The 18,052-nt window shown below is 38.2% G+C and overlaps 1 protein-coding gene across 1 annotated transcript in view; it reads right to left on the bottom strand.

Moving 5' to 3' along the window:
* fam172a (family with sequence similarity 172 member A) overlaps positions 1-18,052 on the bottom strand; it is a 189,942-nt gene that overhangs the window by 152,344 nt on the left and 19,546 nt on the right. The window contains exons 5-6 of the mRNA XM_015373311.1: positions 8,167-8,232; positions 4,753-4,944 (exon numbers count right to left, since the gene is read on the bottom strand). Coding sequence (XP_015228797.1) covers positions 4,753-4,944; positions 8,167-8,232 — 258 coding nt within the window. The remainder of the gene's footprint in view (positions 1-4,752; positions 4,945-8,166; positions 8,233-18,052) is intronic.

The following is an 18,052-nucleotide window of genomic DNA, read 5'->3' as shown; positions in this document are numbered from 1 at the left end:
CAACTGAGGTAGACTTTAAGAAATGTGGTTGTGCTTTAATATTGGGCTGCATGGTGGGGCAGTGGGTAACACCGTTGCCCTGCAGCAGTAAGATTTTGGGTTTGATTCCCAGCATGGGGTCTTCTGCATAGAGTTTGCATATTCTCCTTGTGCATATGTGGGTTTTCTCTGGGTACACCGGGATTCCTCCCACAGTCCAAAATCGTGACCTGTTAGGCTAATTGGTATCACTAAACTGTGTGTGAGTGTGCATGGTTTTATGTCTGTGTTGCCCTGCAACAGACTGGTGACTTGTCCAGGGTGCACCCCGCTTTTTGCCCATCCAAAACCTTTATTAGCTGTGTTCACAGTGAAACAGACGGACTGAATTTATGTATTAGAAGTCAGCGAACAAGGGGTTAGAAAATCTGATCCAACACTAAAGTCAGTGGTTATAATTCCAATCCCAGAATATGAAAAACTCCAAAAGACTATGAAGATCCATTATTTTAAAAATCAGGATTTTTTTGGTAATCTTGATGTAATTTTAGTGAAATCCAGACAAGTCTAACTACTTGCTGCTAAGCATGCCTGATTACTTAATAGACAACCAGTTGGATCTCTATGGATCTTGAAATTATAAAATTCTCTGAAATGTTCTTCAAAAGTAATGGCATATAGTGAGAAGGTTTCTCTAACTTTTGCAGCTAATAAAAAAGAGGCAAAAAATATAGAGACAGATGGAAAGTACAATAAAACTAGGCTGAACTGAATATAAATGAGAGAAATTAGCCAAGACCCCATTACAGAAGGCATTTAGTGTCCGACAGTGAGAAAGAAAACTAACTCTAGTTTGGGGTTTTATTGACGACCTCAGCAACGATTGCAACTTATGAACCTTCCTTTTCATATTCAATATTCCCGTCTTGCTCAATTATCTTAACTGTAACCTCATCGTCTCCACAACCCAGCCCCCACCACCCTCTCTGAACCTCTACTGTATGCACCCTCCTCATCCACCTTCTCAGACTCAGGATGCAGAGCATTGACAGGGCCAGAAGGTAATGATACAGCTGCCATGATGCAACAAGCCGACCTGTCGACTGTCAGGAATTGAAATCATGAAGGAATAAGCTGTCATTAAGAGGCCCTTTCCCAGTAGTGGAGCTGTCAGATGGCTGCCTACTGCCTACTTTCCTTCAATACTCCCATCTCTCCTCTGCCAGTCCCACAACATTTGCAGTCACTCCCTCATCCTTCTCTCATTTCTCTCTTCCCAAATCAATCCTTTCTGTACTCTTCTCCTTCTTTCCTCCTCTGTCCTCGTCCAGCCAATCATAATCCCATCTCCAGCACCAAATACACCCCCGCTTCCCATCTCAGATTCCTTTCTCTTTCCATCCGTTGGTTGTTGCTGGAGCAGCCTCTTCTCCTTCCTCTCACCTGTCATTTTACCTCTAGGCTTTGGGAGTTAAACCTCTTCCATGTGAACACACACACACACACACACACACATATGCATGGGAAAACATGCAAGAGGTCTGCAAAGACAGCAAAAAAAAATTCCCCTAACTTCGTATTACTGTACACACTGCCAAATGTCAGAAGCACATCCTTCAGCTGATATGATACGTTTCTATGTTTTCCGGATCTGTGGATGTTTATCTGTATACAATAATGACTTAACATATATATGTTTTAGTCAACTTTACACGTGGTTGTCAGACCACATGCTAATGAGGCCAGGGGATATTTTCCAAAAAAAAAATTGTCTTCATGCTTCAGAGTTGATGCATCTGTGTTGTCTCATTGTTGCCGTAGAGAGATTTGATTAAAAGGTGATTTTCACTTTTTGAGTTTCTTCCATAAGGCTTCAGATTGACAGATGCAGAACCACTGCAAGACAAAGAAGGCTGACTCAGACTTTCAAAAACCTGACAAAAACTTTCAGTGTAGTGCAGGAGAAGCTCCTTGCAGGACCACACATACTTAAAACTTTTTCTGAGTCTATCTTACTGTTAGGTCTCTGGGGACTTGTGTGTTTTGAAAAGCTGAAAAAGTGCCAGCCCTGCCTTATTGTGCTGCTTGTGACCCCTCATTTTAGACTCTGGATTTCCAATAAACTTCTCATCACAAGCTTTAAAAATACTTCTAAAATTTCAATCTAATCTAAGTGTTGCGAAATTATTAATACTTGAACTCGTGGATGTTTTGAAGCAAAATTGCGAATATTGACAAAGATGGTTTGTATTTCCAAAGATCATACTAATGAAATAACATTTGGTTACAGTTATACTTTATTATGGCTTTGTGGATAAAGGTAAAAGAAAGAACACGACAGCTACAGCAACAGTTTACTCTTTTCCCATGGCTCATCCCAGACGAACGCCAGCCAGCAAAATCCCCTCCAACTTCCAGCCACTGGCCTTCTCATGGATGTACATTTCTTTTACTCTGACTCTGACACTGAATAACAGGGTCTGACCCAGAGATAACCCTTCTCTTTTGATCTTAATGTCCACAAATCATGACAGAAAGAATATTTTAGTAGAAAGGTTTATGTTTAAAAAGGAATTGTAGGGGACCAGCCAAGGGCCCATCAAGGAAAGTGGGGAAATTTTGAATGGCTACTACTGTATCTTTTCTGTAACAATATAGTATTTTTTCTTTCTCTAAGGAACTTGCGGTACAAATATTGGACCTACTACTGCTAGTATCATGTGCAATCCTCTTTTGTCAAATCCGGTTCAATTTGCATGCTTTCAAAGCCAAAAGAATGCTTTGTTTTTGGTCCACTCAAAAAAAAGCCTCCAACTTAATGCTATTTCTGACTTTTTTAAATTAAAATGTTTCCTAAATGGGAAGCAAAGTGTCTTCAAACTTGGAAACAAAGTCCTGTGGATTTTAATTTTTTTTTGGAATGACTATTACCTGGATGACTAAGAATCTTTACCAGCTGGTAAGTTATCCAGATTGAAAACAGTTTATATGGACGTCGGCTAAAAGGCTGCTCAGGAAGGAGGAAGTTATTATTTTAAAGCTAACTTATAAAGCCAGATTCTGGTTTTTAGATCTTCTTTGGGAGATAAAAACTATCATCGAGTCTGATAAAAGTAAAATGTGTCTGATCACAGTGAACATTATCATAATATAAGGGAAAAGGGGAATCTCTCCCCCCCAAGGACACCACTGTAAAGTAAAGGGCAGCAGAAACATATTAGATGCTTATTTACAACCATTTTATGCCATGCTGCCAAAATACTAAGTAAATGTGCAGTATAGTAAACTTCTATTCCCTCAGTATTCTAGTGTCAAGAAAATAAAACAAATTTTGGTAATCCTAACTGACCTAAATAGGAAATGTTTCGTGTAACTTAATGTTAGTAAGAAAAAAAAAAAAAAACTGACAAAAATAACTTGCAGTATGAGTAAATATCTGCTCTCAACTGAACATTACATAAAAACCATGATTTAGTCGAACGCAGGGGGGGGAAAAACCTTACATGTTTTTATTATTATTCTCTTGAATGGTTTATAACACTTATCTTTCATGCATGCGGTTGAAAACACATCAAGACAAATTTTACAGTATGACATAATAAACCACAAACATGTCTGTAACAGTTGCAGACAGCATGAAGTGAGAGGAAATGTGCGCGGCTGTCTTTCCAGCTCACAGACACACTACAAGGCTCGTGTTTGCTTTCTGCCTGGATGATGATTTGTCAGGGTGCGAGAACATGATTTCTTGTTTACAGTGATGAATGGGCAACACTCTCCCTACACACACCATGTTCTCTATATCTAAGCTGTCACTTTGCCTCAGTGCATCGCAAGCTTTTTCTTTTCCAACCGTTAGAGCATACAGACTGTATGAGGTAGTTTCATGGTACCTGAAAAATCTGTGTCAGAACACATGGACACGCGTGTAACCCCAACCTTACCCACTGCCGTACGCAGCAGGAGAGAGCTTTACACAGTGGGCAAGGTCTTTATCATATTCAGGTGGATGAAACGACGGAATGAGGGAGAGCAGGGGAGAACAGCATCCCCCAAAGTCAATTTGAACAGCAGGCCGATTAAATTACATAGATAGTCGTGGCCACGCTGACAAATGAGCACAAAGATGGGGAAGAAAATAATGAGACAGGCGAAGACACCTTTTGCTTGCTGATATAGATATGTGTACATTTCTTGGGGATCATATGGTCAAGAGAGAAAAGGGAAAAAAAATGGTTTGATATATTACATCCTCCTCTGTTTCAGCTCACCCACCTGTGCATACATAGGACCAATCAGAAAAAAGGTATTATAAAGCTACACAAATGTTTTCTGGTATCTTAATGATCAAATATGCTTAAATTCACTGAAGAATGTGTTGTTACGGTGTAATTCAAGAGGAGGGGTTGAGGTTTGTACCTTTGAATGAAAATCTGCTTCTTTTCGCTTTTTGCCCCTCGGCTTATGTGATGCTGCAGAGTGTTGCTATTGTTCATCATCAAGTAATCTGTTTTTGACTCCGGGGGCAATCTTTTCTTTCCATCCCTCAATTGTATAAATTGTGCAATTCAGTTAAACTGAGTTATGTCGACTGTATATATGGAGAGTGAGGAAAAAAGCACAAACAAAAACAATCCACAATAATGCAGTTCTAATGAGCACACAGAATTAACTGTAGTTTAAAAAGATGTCATATAAGGAGCCAAAAAAAAAATCATGATGGAGAAATGAGAAATACCTTAAGTTCAATATCTAAGAGCACTGAGAGCCTACCTCCATGGCCTTTGTAATGAAGGGGATCTGCGTTCCTGAGTCCAGGTCCTGGTTAATGATGAGTCTGCGGGCCCACTGACCAGCGCGCACCACCCCACTGCCCTGGATCAGCACCAGCAGCTTGTTTGGGTTAGTCAAGGCATCCTGGCTAAGATAGATAAAACTTCTGGGTTCGTCTTCTGTTGCATCCACCTGAAGATAAGGCGATATAAAGGTCACGATGGCTTTTCACGAACAAGGTGCAATTACTGGATTTCATCACAGCACTGCTCTGAAGACATGACATGTATTTGATGTCTACTTCTTTAGAGGTTCATCTGATAAAGGTTACAGAGGAGTAGCTTTTTCATTTATTGTTTTGACACCCTTTAAAAACAAGTGAAAAAAAAAACATAAATATTGCGCAACAGGATAATCTCACAAACATTTAAAAAAAAAAAAGAATAAATATTTGAAGAGTTATTTAATTATACTTTATTCTTTTAAAGTAAATCAAAGTTCTTAGGATCATCTAATCAGAAATTTATGATGGGCTGTTTCAATGAGTCACATGCCAAAAAATAGACCTGCAAAGAAATTATTTGGGAGAGATTATAGCCAAACAGTGATTAAATAATAATATAATAATAATTGAACTTTATTGATCTCATATTGGAGAAAATTACCTCTGCATTTTAACCAATCAACTTAGGGAGCACTGCCTCTATCTTAACAATACATATGTGGACGTATTTATTCTGAGACTTAAATTGGAACTGTGGGCGTTCTCAGATCAAAGCATATTATGCCCACTGTTAGGTATGTTGGTGTAGACAAGCAATAACTCTATAGGATACCAAAACAGGTGAGACCGAAGCAAAGAGGAAAAGAGGGAATCATCTTTTCTGGACAATCAAGAGAGATTGTGCAAAGATTCCTCTCTCTGCAAGGTCTAACCTTGCTAAGAGTAATATCCTATCAGCAAATAGAAGCCATACAAATGTGTGGCTGCTCAAGTATCAACAAGTGTGCCACAAGTTATGTTAAGAATATTTTTTTCTCTTGACTTTGGAGTTCATATCCCTGTAAAATTTGGATGAAATCAAATTAACTGACCTATTTTCCAGAGGTTGAGATCATGCTATTGCAATCATAGTTTGTTTTAAAACTTTTTACCAGACGCTTCTCATCTTTGGTTTACATCACATTACCTCTCCATCAATAACCCGAAACTAATAAAACACATAGGAAAGCTGACACTGACGGAGTTTGTGATTGTTTATGTGAGCCTGCGCTTCATCCACGTCCCTGGCTTCTCTGCATCCCTCTCAAGTACGCTTGGAAGAATCTCTAAGGAGACACTGTCCATAAAAGCTATGGGTGGCAGCTGCAAGAACTTAATCCAAACAGACAAAGAGGGCCAAGTGGGGGAGAAAATCTTACCCTTTATTCTCCTCTGCTCTCTCATTCCCTCTTCTTAGACTGGGCTGTGGTTAATCTTCTTAAAATCTGCGGTCACAAGTTCAATGCTACGCAGGTGGACGGACCCACCACTAACACACTAAAACACACACACACACGCTCGGTATATGTGCAAGCGGGTGGGCAGCAGAAAAGCATAGGAGAGCAATTTTCCAGTGGAATAATGAGATAAATAGGCCAAGCAGATGAACCAGTAAAAGTGTATGGGGGCTAATGAAAGGCGCTGACTCCGGCTAGGTGATTTATAGACACTGTTAGTGCTCAAGCTAACTCTGTATGCTTCTAAACACCAGCGTTTCCTAACGTCACCGTAAAACTCGGTCTGAAAAATGAGAGCAGAAAAAAAAGAGACAAACAAGCCTCCGACAACAAATAAAAGGGGATCAAGACTGTGCAATGAGCCTGGATGAGCTGGGCAAAGAATACCTCCACAATGGCAGAGTGGAAAGTCGCCTTTAGCCCAACTGAATGCAAAACAGATTAGGAATCAGCTCCTCTTTGAAATGACACATCACAATCCAGTTTCAATTTGTGGAGGAGACACTTTTGCACAACAGATGTGTGCAAATAAGAAAGACAGAGAATACTAGAGATACTGATGAAGAAAAAAAAAAAAAGAGAATAGGGGTAGCTGCCTCCTTAAAACGCAACGTTTTTAACCTTAAGTTTCTAAACAGGGCTCCTTTTATCAACAGGTCAGAATCCTGATATGTAAAGTTGCATCCTGAAACATCCGTTTATATGGATGTTATAAAACAGATAAACATGAATAAGTGCAGAATTTTAATATTGAAAATTCTCATAATGACAACAATGGGTAGCATTAGGCCAATTATAGAAAGAAACATAGACTTTAAATTTGCTGGATGAAAAGGGCTGGTAGGGGACTATCATTATACAGAGGCAGTTTTAACTGCATTGAAATTTGTTTCTACTAGGGCTGCAACTAACGATTAATTAGCAAATCNGAAGAAAAAAAAAAAAAGAGAATAGGGGTAGCTGCCTCCTTAAAACGCAACGTTTTTAACCTTAAGTTTCTAAACAGGGCTCCTTTTATCAACAGGTCAGAATCCTGATATGTAAAGTTGCATCCTGAAACATCCGTTTATATGGATGTTATAAAACAGATAAACATGAATAAGTGCAGAATTTTAATATTGAAAATTCTCATAATGACAACAATGGGTAGCATTAGGCCAATTATAGAAAGAAACATAGACTTTAAATTTGCTGGATGAAAAGGGCTGGTAGGGGACTATCATTATACAGAGGCAGTTTTAACTGCATTGAAATTTGCTTCTACTAGGGCTGCAACTAACGATTAATTAGCAAATCCATTAATTAGTTGATTATTTTTCTATGAATTGATTAATAATTGGATAGCCAACGGTTCTTTAAAGAAGACATTTTGCAAAATTAAACCAGGTGAAACTAAAACTTTCCACTTAAGGAGTTCTGGATAGAGCATATTGAAAGACCAAAAAAAATTTTTATCTTAAATGCAAAATGTTTGCATTTTTTATTTTTTTTTGCAATAGTATAATTGCTTCACATGGTGGGCTGCTCCATCAGCTAAAGGCACATTTTAGAGTCCCTTCACTCCAATTAACTATTAATCGATTATTACATTAGTTGACGATTATTTCCATAATCGATTAATCACGATTTATCAGATTAATTGTTTCAACCCTAGTTTATACAAAGTCATATCTCAGGATTTGGTGATATGAAAGCTATTTTTTATTGAAATACTTTATTCATAAAAAAAACCCATCAAAACCATTGCCATAACCTGATATAAAGGCCACTACTTAAGTTTATTTTAAACACAACGAAAGACTGCAGCTGCAGTGTGGGAGATATATAAAAGTTCATGGTGCATGAAAAGTTTTTTTAAGGCCCTGATGACCTTTACTCATATTTAATATTTGTTCAACTTTATAAAGTACTTACAGGTAGAAATACTTTTTTCATGTTGCACTTTGTCTCCAACAGTTCGTAAACATACTGGGTGATGATCTAAAAAACAGAAACAACAGAAAAGTCAGTGAGTCGGATATCATACTGATATAAATTAATCTGTTAAAGAAAACAAACAGTGTACACGTGTGAAGAAGTAATCAGCAGCCGCTGCTGACAGACAGACAGACAGCTGCTAAAACCCCCTTTTACCGTCTTGCATTTGTGTGCACGTGAAGAAGAGTCTGGGTTTATACTGTGCCTGTGTTCGTGGGGACGTTTGATTTTTTATAAGGAACAGTCAACTGGAATCATTGAAAAACAGATTCTCTTCTTTGGTTGGGGTAAGTTTTGAACTAAGGTCTTGGTTTATTTTAGGGTTAGATGTGGACTCTTAATGGTTAGGGTTAAGGTCCGGGTTAGGCCATACAAATGAATGGTAAATTAATGGAAGTCAATGGAAAGTCCCCATAAGGATAGGGGGATATAGCGTGTGTGTGTGTGTGTGTATGAACATCCCAGTACTGTCAGAGTGTTGAGGTTGGAAGTGCCAGGAGAGGAAACCTCCTGTAAATGCAAAGAGCTGATGTAAGTTGTGTTTATCCCTGCAGCCACAGCACTAAAGAACCTTGTATACAAAGTCATTCCTACCCCAGGCCAAGCCTTTCACGGTTCAGTGACATTAGCAACGTTCTTTTCCCTTCTTTCTCTTTCCTTCTTTTCATTTGTTTCCCCCCTTGCATCCTGCTCAGCTGAGAACAGACAGGAGCACGTTGTGGAACAGATTGTTATTCTTGATCAGGTGAGAGAGACACAGACGGAGAACTAAAGCCTGAGAACAGATGACAGAAGAAAGCGACCAGTAGCCATAAGATGCAGAGCAACAATTGATGATGTTTCCCCCAGCGGTGAGATGAGCCATGTGTCCCGTCTGTGTCGTAACAACGCTGCGTCGGGTGGATGCACCACAGGGAGAGCTAAGAAGCCTGGTGTCGTGCTGTGCTATGAAGTCTTACTTCCATGCGCTTTTGAAGCGTCAGCCTTACTAAATCTGGAAACCAAAGGCCAGCGGTGGCGCCACAGTCACAAAGCGTGTCGGCGCTCCAGTCACGCTGTAATGACTGACTTCGAACACAAACAAGCATCTACTAAAAACCATTGTGCAGCACAAGAGATGAAGCTCCGATGTCAAAAAAAGTGTGAAACAAGAAGAACTTGGTTTGGCTAAACTATAACACATTGTGCAAACACTGCCTAACAGATGCACTCATTCTCTATTGATACTTCCTATACTTTAAGTGTCATTTACATACTTAATGCATTTTATTGCATTATTGTAAAGTGGTGAGAAATTAATAAATTGTCTCAAAAGTGTGGGCATATTAGAAATCAGCCCCTTTCACTTAAAATTCATTAAATAAAATATGAATGCTTTCACTTGTCAATACCAGTGTTTACTTTAATGTTTTTTAAGAAGTTTTACTTCATAAAACAATGTCAAAGCTTGAAGATCTCAGTGAGAAAAGTTCAATCTATAGGCAGGGGTGATGAGAGGAGCAATAATTAAAGAAATGACCACCACAGCCTAAAAATGAAAGAACCTTAACCGAGAGCATTGTATAGAGTAATGGCAAGGAGAAAGCCCCTGCTAGATATTTACCCAGTAGCGACTGGCCAATTGCGCTAGAGGGCCTTGATTAAGAGGTTAAAAAAATGTCAATATTTCTAAATATATTAATATACTTTTTACATGTGAAAGATGAATATTTAATGTTTAATGACGAGTAAAGCTGTTTTGTTCGTAGTTGGATTGGTGACATATATCCATCCGGGTGTACAAAAATCTTTGACCATAGACTACGGTTAAAATTTGTACATGTGCAGTAGCTCCTCTTCAATGCAAAAGATAGGACTATCCTGGGGCGAAGCTCTCCTCGCCCAGAGCTGAAAGCAACTGTATTTTCACACCATCTCTCGTCACAGAGCTGACGTCACAGTCGTAATGCAGCAGATGCACAGGTTGAGTTGTGGAGGTTGAAGAGAAGAGAGAGAGAGAGAGTGTTAAATGGAGTAAGAAAAATTTATTTCAGTGAAGTTCCTTAAAAAACACCTTTTGAGCAGAGAACTTATCAGCAGTCCAAAGAGAGATAAAGACGGCACACTTGGTCTTTTTCCAAGACCTGGTTTAGCTAGTTGTCTGTGGGAGTGTCGGCCTACTGGTTAGAGCAGTACGCTTGTGCTCTGAGAAGGTTGCAAGTTCCTGGTTCAATCCCCAAAGCCTCCATTCTGGGTTCCTGAGCAAAACCCTTAACCCCATACTGCTCCCCAGGCACCGTACAAAGGCAGCCTACTGCTCCCCAAAGATGGGTTAAATGCAACAAGTTCATTTCTTTCCTCTTTACTTCTGACAGTGTAATAACAATAAAAGCTGGGAAAAAAAGCTACAAGGCTTGGCTAACTGCATGCAGTGAGGCTAACGTTTTATTCTGCTTTCCTGTCTCCGTTTTCAAACGTCAGGATCTGACCCAGATTGGATAAAGACAGGAATGACTCATTTAAAGCACTTTTCAGAAAATGTTATAATGCTTTTTGTTGATGGCATTCATGTAAATACACAGGTGTGATAACCTAGTATACATTTGATTGTTTTTTTGGTCTATTTTGAAGCTATAGCCCCCTGGAGAAAACTCCACCAGGCACCACTAGGTTTACCTCTAGCAAAGCAGGGAAGACAGCAAGGGTAGTGAGACCAACATTTCACTGTTTAACAGCACATGTGTGGGGTGATATAAAAAATGTGATTAAATAACTAAAAGACTTTACAAAATCAATTACAAAATCTTTAGATTTATCCAAAAAGAAGTAAAGAAGAAGGTTTCAAAGAAAAACATGCAACACATTTAAAAATATAAACTCTACAGCAGACAGCCATCTAAACTGTGGAGAATTTTTGAAATGGAAAAACCAAACAGAACTCTGGCTCTCATAAAGGGAAACTCTTCTGATCTGAAATCACACGGGGACTGCTCGGATAAGACATAAATAATAATGTTTGATCTGACAAGATGCTAGAATAAGAATCAGGTGTAAGACAAACTTAGCCTTGAGACACCAAGTCAGAAGCCAACAGGCTGGAAGAAATGATAAACCCCAGCATTTGACCTTGTGTCTGTGTGGTTTGGATGGACCGGCTGGAGAAGTTAAAGCAGCAACATTAAAACATATCCAAACCTCAAGCAGCTAATACATTAAAATGTCAGCTGCTATGATGAGAACTAAAATGATTCTTGGCCTTGGTGTGGCTTGTGCTTAATGGCATCAGTAGGCTTCACAGGAAATTTATTTTGCAATATTTTATTGTTCTGTGCCTCAGGTGGCCCAGCAACCATTGATATAGGATAAGGAGAGAGACTAATGGAAAATAAGAAGGGGAGAGGGAGGGGGGGATTAAGAAAATGCAAGGCCGAGCAAATACTTCTACCAAAAATATATATGGTGATAATAAATAAATACAAGTTTAATATCCTCATAGATGCTCTACTTCCATCTAACAACACCTAACCAGCATTTACTAATATTCTACCAACAACAGGATTCACAGATTACAGAAACCAAAACCTTAACATTAAAGCTCCCTCAGCAAGTCCCTCTTAGGACTATGTCTCAGCAGCTGATCAGTACAATAAAAATGCCCTCTTTGTCATCTAATTACCAATGTGTTATTAGTGCTTTAATTAAATGCCTGCAGGAAGCAGCGCTGGCATTGTCAGTAGGACAAGCATGGGGAGTGGATGTGGCAAATAATATCAGGGGACACAAAGAAAAGAAAAGTGGGAGGAGATTGAAAAAAAAAAAGATTTAAATTAGTTAAGGTCAAAACATTTTAATACATATAACAGTCCTATTTTTTTTTTTTAGAAAAGACAAACATTAAAAGGACTCCCAGTCAGTGGCAGAGAAAAAGTGTTCATGATAAATCAGTTACCAAACTGTCTCAAATCCTGTTCTCTAGAGAAACAAATTTAGCAAAATAACTACAAAAACAGCAATGGTTCTTCACCGTGAGAGAGACTGTAGATGGGACCTTCCCATCTAACTTTTGCAGCTGTGTCCACGGCTTATTTGTATAGAGGAAATATTGTGGCGATGAACCAAGAAAAGGGGGATCACAGCGGAAGGAAGGAGCTTAGATTGAGGCTCAGCGGGAGGAAACAAGGAAGACAAGAAAGGAACGATGGAGAACTAATCCCCAGAGACAGTCAGTGTCTCATGCCAGCTCCTGCTGAGCAGCAAAGAGGACAGAGAAGACTGAGCGAAGACAGAGACAGAGAAGGAAAGGTACAGTGCGTTGTCTTGGTGAGATGCCTTGAAATGGTTGGGTTGTGACATCACCTTCTTCCAAATCTGGAGTCATCCCCATAACACTCTGATCATCACATCTATGAGGTCAAGGTCTTTATGGAGAACACCGTGGCTGCAACTAGATATGCTTTTCAGAAAGACCTCCCACATACTGTGTCTCCAAGAATCAGCCTGTGTGTGTTTCCTGCTTCCTCGTGTGTTCTCCCACTGATTACAGCAGTCATGCCTGGTTTGGCTGACCGCACCTGAGGCAATAAGGAGATGATCCTTCCCAGGCGCACAAAAAGGAAAGAGGAGGAAAAGAACCAAGTAAGGATGAGGAGACAGAATCAAGTCATAAAAGAAGAGAAGACATAAGACAGTAGGAGGCAGAGAGAGGAAAATAAAAAGGAACACAATAATGCAAAAAAGGTACTCTGAAATAATTTTGTTTAGAAGCATTAAAAAAGCTTCACTGTATTTGTATCAGGTGCTCAATATAGATGCATGTTTCAATAAGTAAGAAAAATGTTGATTAGTTGATTATTTTAAGTAATTAACGAATCAATTTGGAGACTGAGACAAATTAGCTTTAAATCAATTATTAATATTAGTGTAGATTACTATGCTTGAAGCAAATAAAAAAACACTTTTTTTTTTATAACTGAATAAAAACCAGAGAAAGGATTTTGACAAAAGAAATACAAAGCTTATTTCTTTGGTCTTTATGCAGAAGACTGCAGATTTGCCAGTTGTCTGGAAGACTGTCACTGACAGTTTCCGCAGGGAGGGAAAGCCACGTCAGTCTCTGCTAAAGAAGATGGAGGTTTACATACTTTACCCATGAATCTTCATTAACAGATGAATAGGAGGAGAACATTTGAGAAAAAAAAACTTTACACAAGCTACACACGTGAACACAGCTGTGAGAGGATTTAATAGGAAAGCCAATTTAAGAGTTTTGCACAAGGTGTGGACTAGGACTGGAGTCGCTTCTCAAATATCCACTGCCCAGATAAAACCATGTATTAAGCCACTTCTAACTAGAAAAAAAAAAAATCAGAAAATCGAACCTTGGCTAAGGTAAAGAGAGATTGAACTGTTTAATCAGTAGTCTATAGTCAAAGTTCCAGGTAAAATGTTTAGCATTTGAACGTTAAGGTCCAAAATTTATGAGATATGAGGTGCCATGTGAAACAATAATTTAAACAGAATAGAGACGTTCCTTATTGTCCCACATTGGGGAAATTAAGGTGTTGGGTCACATGTCAAAGGTCAGAACAGCCATACTTCAGGATCTTTACTTGCTTTCTTTTTCTTATTTAAAATCTGGACTTAAAATCTTATCATTATATCTAATCATTTTGTGGTACTAACATGATAATGATGAAAGAGATTATAAAAAAAAACATAACTTCCTTGAATACTTTCTTAGGTAACTACCGAACAATATTAAACAATACACAAACTTCAATGACTTATATCACTTAACAACTTGCAGTGGCCACATTTAATCATTTTCTTCAAATTTATTGATTCCTAGGTGTAAAAAAAAATGAAAAATTCTGACAATTCACCCATTTTCTAGTTTTTAAATTATCATCTATTCTAATTTATGATTTAGAGGACAGATCAAAATTCTCATGAGGACTAGAAACTTATAACAATAAACAGTAGGATAAATGCTAACCCCTACTGGAAATGCTTTTATTTTCCAACAGGACATAGCACCAGTCCACACATCTTATTTAGTGATCACTTTTCATAGCTGTCAAGTGAAATCACTGGAAATGACCACAGAAAGTACAGAACAGACCCAGATTCCTTAACACCTCAGCAGAGCTACAGGGCAATCACCTCCATGTTACAAAGCACTGATGCAGTAATTAATGCAAAAAGAGCTATGATAGGTGACAAGGGCATCACTGCATGGTTCTGTAAAAGACATTTCTGCATTGCCAATCTGTTTTGTATTTCTCCTATCTTAAAACTAAAATTCATGAAAAACTAAAGAGAAGTAAAGAGAAATAATCAGTTGAAAAATATGAATCTATACCGTTTACCTTTTTTGAATTGAACTGCTGATTTTCAATGAATTTAAGTTTGTGAAGGTGCACCTTGTAATCTGAACACAACTCACGTACGTAAAAAAGTAATTACAAATGTTGTTTTGAAGGCTTAACAACTTTAAAGTGATGTGACCCTATCAGAAAATTAAAGTAACAAGCAGACAGTTTGAACAGTCGTTTTGGCTTATGAGTGAAAATCTATAAAACCCAGGAAAGCATACAGTATTCACACACAAACACACTGTAATAAAACTCATGTACAGGCACACACTCCCACACACACACACACACACACACACACACACACCCCTCTTGTCTCTACAGTCCAGAGCTCTCTCCAAAAGCCACTTACCCGTAGACACCAGAGAGAACAAGAAGAGGCATCAAAGCTGTTTATATAATGAAACTGAAAGAGCTGCTCTGTGCCGTATCACTGACTGCACCCAGGAAAGCATTCCTGCTTCTCCAGAGAATAGAGAAAAGCAAGAGAAAGAGGGGGAAAAAAGAAGAAAATCCCCCCGAACAATGCAGCACAACAGCAAAGCACACTCAGAAGGATAGAGGCTCCAAAAATGAGAGCGCATGAGGCAATAGAAAGGTTGTTTATTTTAAGGCAGCCTTGTGTACCAACAGAAAATGTATTAAAATAGGGCCTATTGTTGTGAATTTGTGATCTGTCAGTCGGCGTGGGAAACAAAGAGAGAGAAAGAGAGGCTGCCGTAATTCCCATGAGGTCTCTGTCATTCTTCTGTCAGCGGATGGAGGACTCTCCAGGGGAAGGGAAACTTCTCTCATACAGACTGACTGACAGACTGTTTACACCTAGCGAAGATGTGGCACTGTTTCACTTCTGTCCTGCTCTCCCAGCCCCGCTCTTCTGAGCAGCAGCATAATGACCTGCTCAGGTGTTAGCCAAGAAGTTGACGAAATGTTGATTCAAAGTAAAACTTGAATGTCTCAGTGGCTGTTTGATGAAGCGATGGATGCTACAGGTCCCCATGTCCTTCTAAAGGGCTTTCTCCTGCCTGCATCTCCCTGTCCAATTATCTATTCTTTCATCGACTAAAACCTCAACTTTTTAACTCTGTTCAACTGTTTTAATTGGACTCTGTCTGGCTCTGTCTGCGTCGTCTAAGAAAGAAAAAGTTTTTTTTTTTTTGGATTGGAAACCTGAATTCAACCAATAACTCTGGGCAGACAACTGTCACTTACAGAGCCTGTAGAGATCCCATCAGCTGCTAAGTGTACGGAAAGCCACCTGGGAATAAGTAGAGCACAAAGGGAACCCATCAGGCTTATTACATAGCTGGGATGGCTCTTTATATGAAAGTGCTAGCACACCTTTATGTTGAGAGTAACTTAAATTCCCTACTGTTGTTTCAATAAAGCTGGTTATCATTTTAAGTATTTCTAATGCGGTTATAAGTTGAAAAAAATAACACTTAAACACCGCCTAACACGAGATAGAGTATTTTTTCCCTAATTATCAAAATAAATGTTACGTGGCCAATAAAAACTACATTTAATCCAAGATATAAACAACAGTTGTTTACCTTTACATTATTTTTACACATAAATACTTGAGTTTCAGCTTTCTCTAATTAGCTCTAAGTAAAAGTAAAGTCATTTATGAAAAGGTTAAGAAACACTCCTTTCTTAAACTTTTTGGATGTAACTTTATTTTACCTCTCCTAACTTCACATAATCAGCACATTTTGAATACAACAAATAATTTCAAAAATACCGTGAACTCATCACACAGCTTTAAAGCTATCATCCTATGGAAAGGTCCATCATGGACAGGATATCAGATGGACTGTCCATGTGATATCATTTGCATTTTTCTGGAAACAATGTTCAGTTTTTTTTGCATCAAAGTATATCCAGGTGATATTGAAAAATGTTTTTAGATTATTCAGAACAGAACATCAGGTCAAATCACATTTCATATATTTTCAGTATAACATCAGAAGCCTTACAGCCAGTATTTGCTCGGTCAAATGACATGCACTTTAATTGTGCATGCAGATTATACATCATATGAGTGAACTATGACTGCCTTTGATGCCCAGACAAAGGTTTGATTTGCAAAAGCTAAAGATAACGAAAAGTTATTGTAAAGATTAAAAACAGAGCAAAGAAAACCGTAGGTCATCAATAGAGAAACAACATGGCAATAACATATATTACTGCACTGTTATTATTAATCCAAAAAATATATATAGGAACTATCTGAAAAAAGTAAAATCAAGCAACGAACCAAAAGATTACTGTATTGCTAGGTAAACAAAAAGGGTTTTACCCAACTTATTTTTGGTTTCTTGTTTTTTTGTTACAAGAGACATTTACTATAAGATTTTGAAGAAAATTTCCAGCAGTGTATTCACAACCAAAGTAGTAGCCTATATCTTATCATATTTTATTCTTCTGTAGTTAACATTACTGCTGAATGTGCCCAGGGCAACTGCCTTGGTAGAAATGTCTCTCAATTTAAAACCTCAGTAAGTCACTGTAGTTGTACTGAAGTTGCGATTCCTTAAACTGAATCTCTGAGGTCCTTGTCAGCTGCTTAGTTATATCTTTAATAGCTTTAAAAATAAGAAAAGAATGAAAAATTCTCAGACATTTGGTTTAAATATTTTACTTTGTATATGCTTTACTACCATCTTAGCTGCCTTACACATTTCCTGTTTTACAAGGTTACAAGGTCCTACTTTGGTACTTAGAGGACCTTTAGTTGTACTCAGTAGAGGCTTTGTTTCACTTATTTAAAGGTAATATGTTTCAAAATAACCTCTTAGTAGGTAAGAGCAAACATCCAAAATGAGTAAAACACATCAGTCCTTGATTAAAAAAAAAAGGAACACTGGGGAGAGATTCTGTGGAAACTGTGGAAAATGACAGTCAATTAGGAGCAACAGCTTGTGGTTCTTGCTACTTGACTACCAAGCAATTGCTGCCACAATCCTCACTACTATGAAAATAAGAGGCAATAACAATCTATTTGTTATAGTTGCAATATGCTTGGTTGCAGAGCTTGTGTAATGCCATGATCAGTGAGTGGTTTTAATAAGATACAAAGCAACACAAGTACAACAACTTATATAGGCTTTCAATTTTTTTTTATTAAAATTGTGCTGACACCACTCATTGGTGTGAAAGTAGAAGCAAACTACAACTCTTATAATATATAGCTAAAGTTGTTTTTATTTTTCTCTTTAACTATTTTATAAGCTTGAAAAGAAGCTATTATGTTTGTTGATCGATTTTTCAAATAGAAAAGAAATTGCTGGCCAACATGGCGGATATACACACATACTAGTGACACAGATAGCGATGGTAATAAAGATACTTATTAATCTTCATAAAGTGAGCTTATTTCAATGGATCATGAATGGAATCCAGTCGACCAACAAACCAACAGGTCCCGTCACTGCTGACCACATGTCGAACCTGACGTCTCATCAGAC

Source organism: Cyprinodon variegatus, unplaced genomic scaffold (genome assembly GCF_000732505.1).
Source record: "Cyprinodon variegatus isolate N-32 unplaced genomic scaffold, C_variegatus-1.0 Scaffold85, whole genome shotgun sequence".
NCBI lineage: Eukaryota > Metazoa > Chordata > Actinopteri > Cyprinodontiformes > Cyprinodontidae > Cyprinodon > Cyprinodon variegatus.
This window is presented reverse-complemented; position numbering and strand designations above follow the sequence as displayed.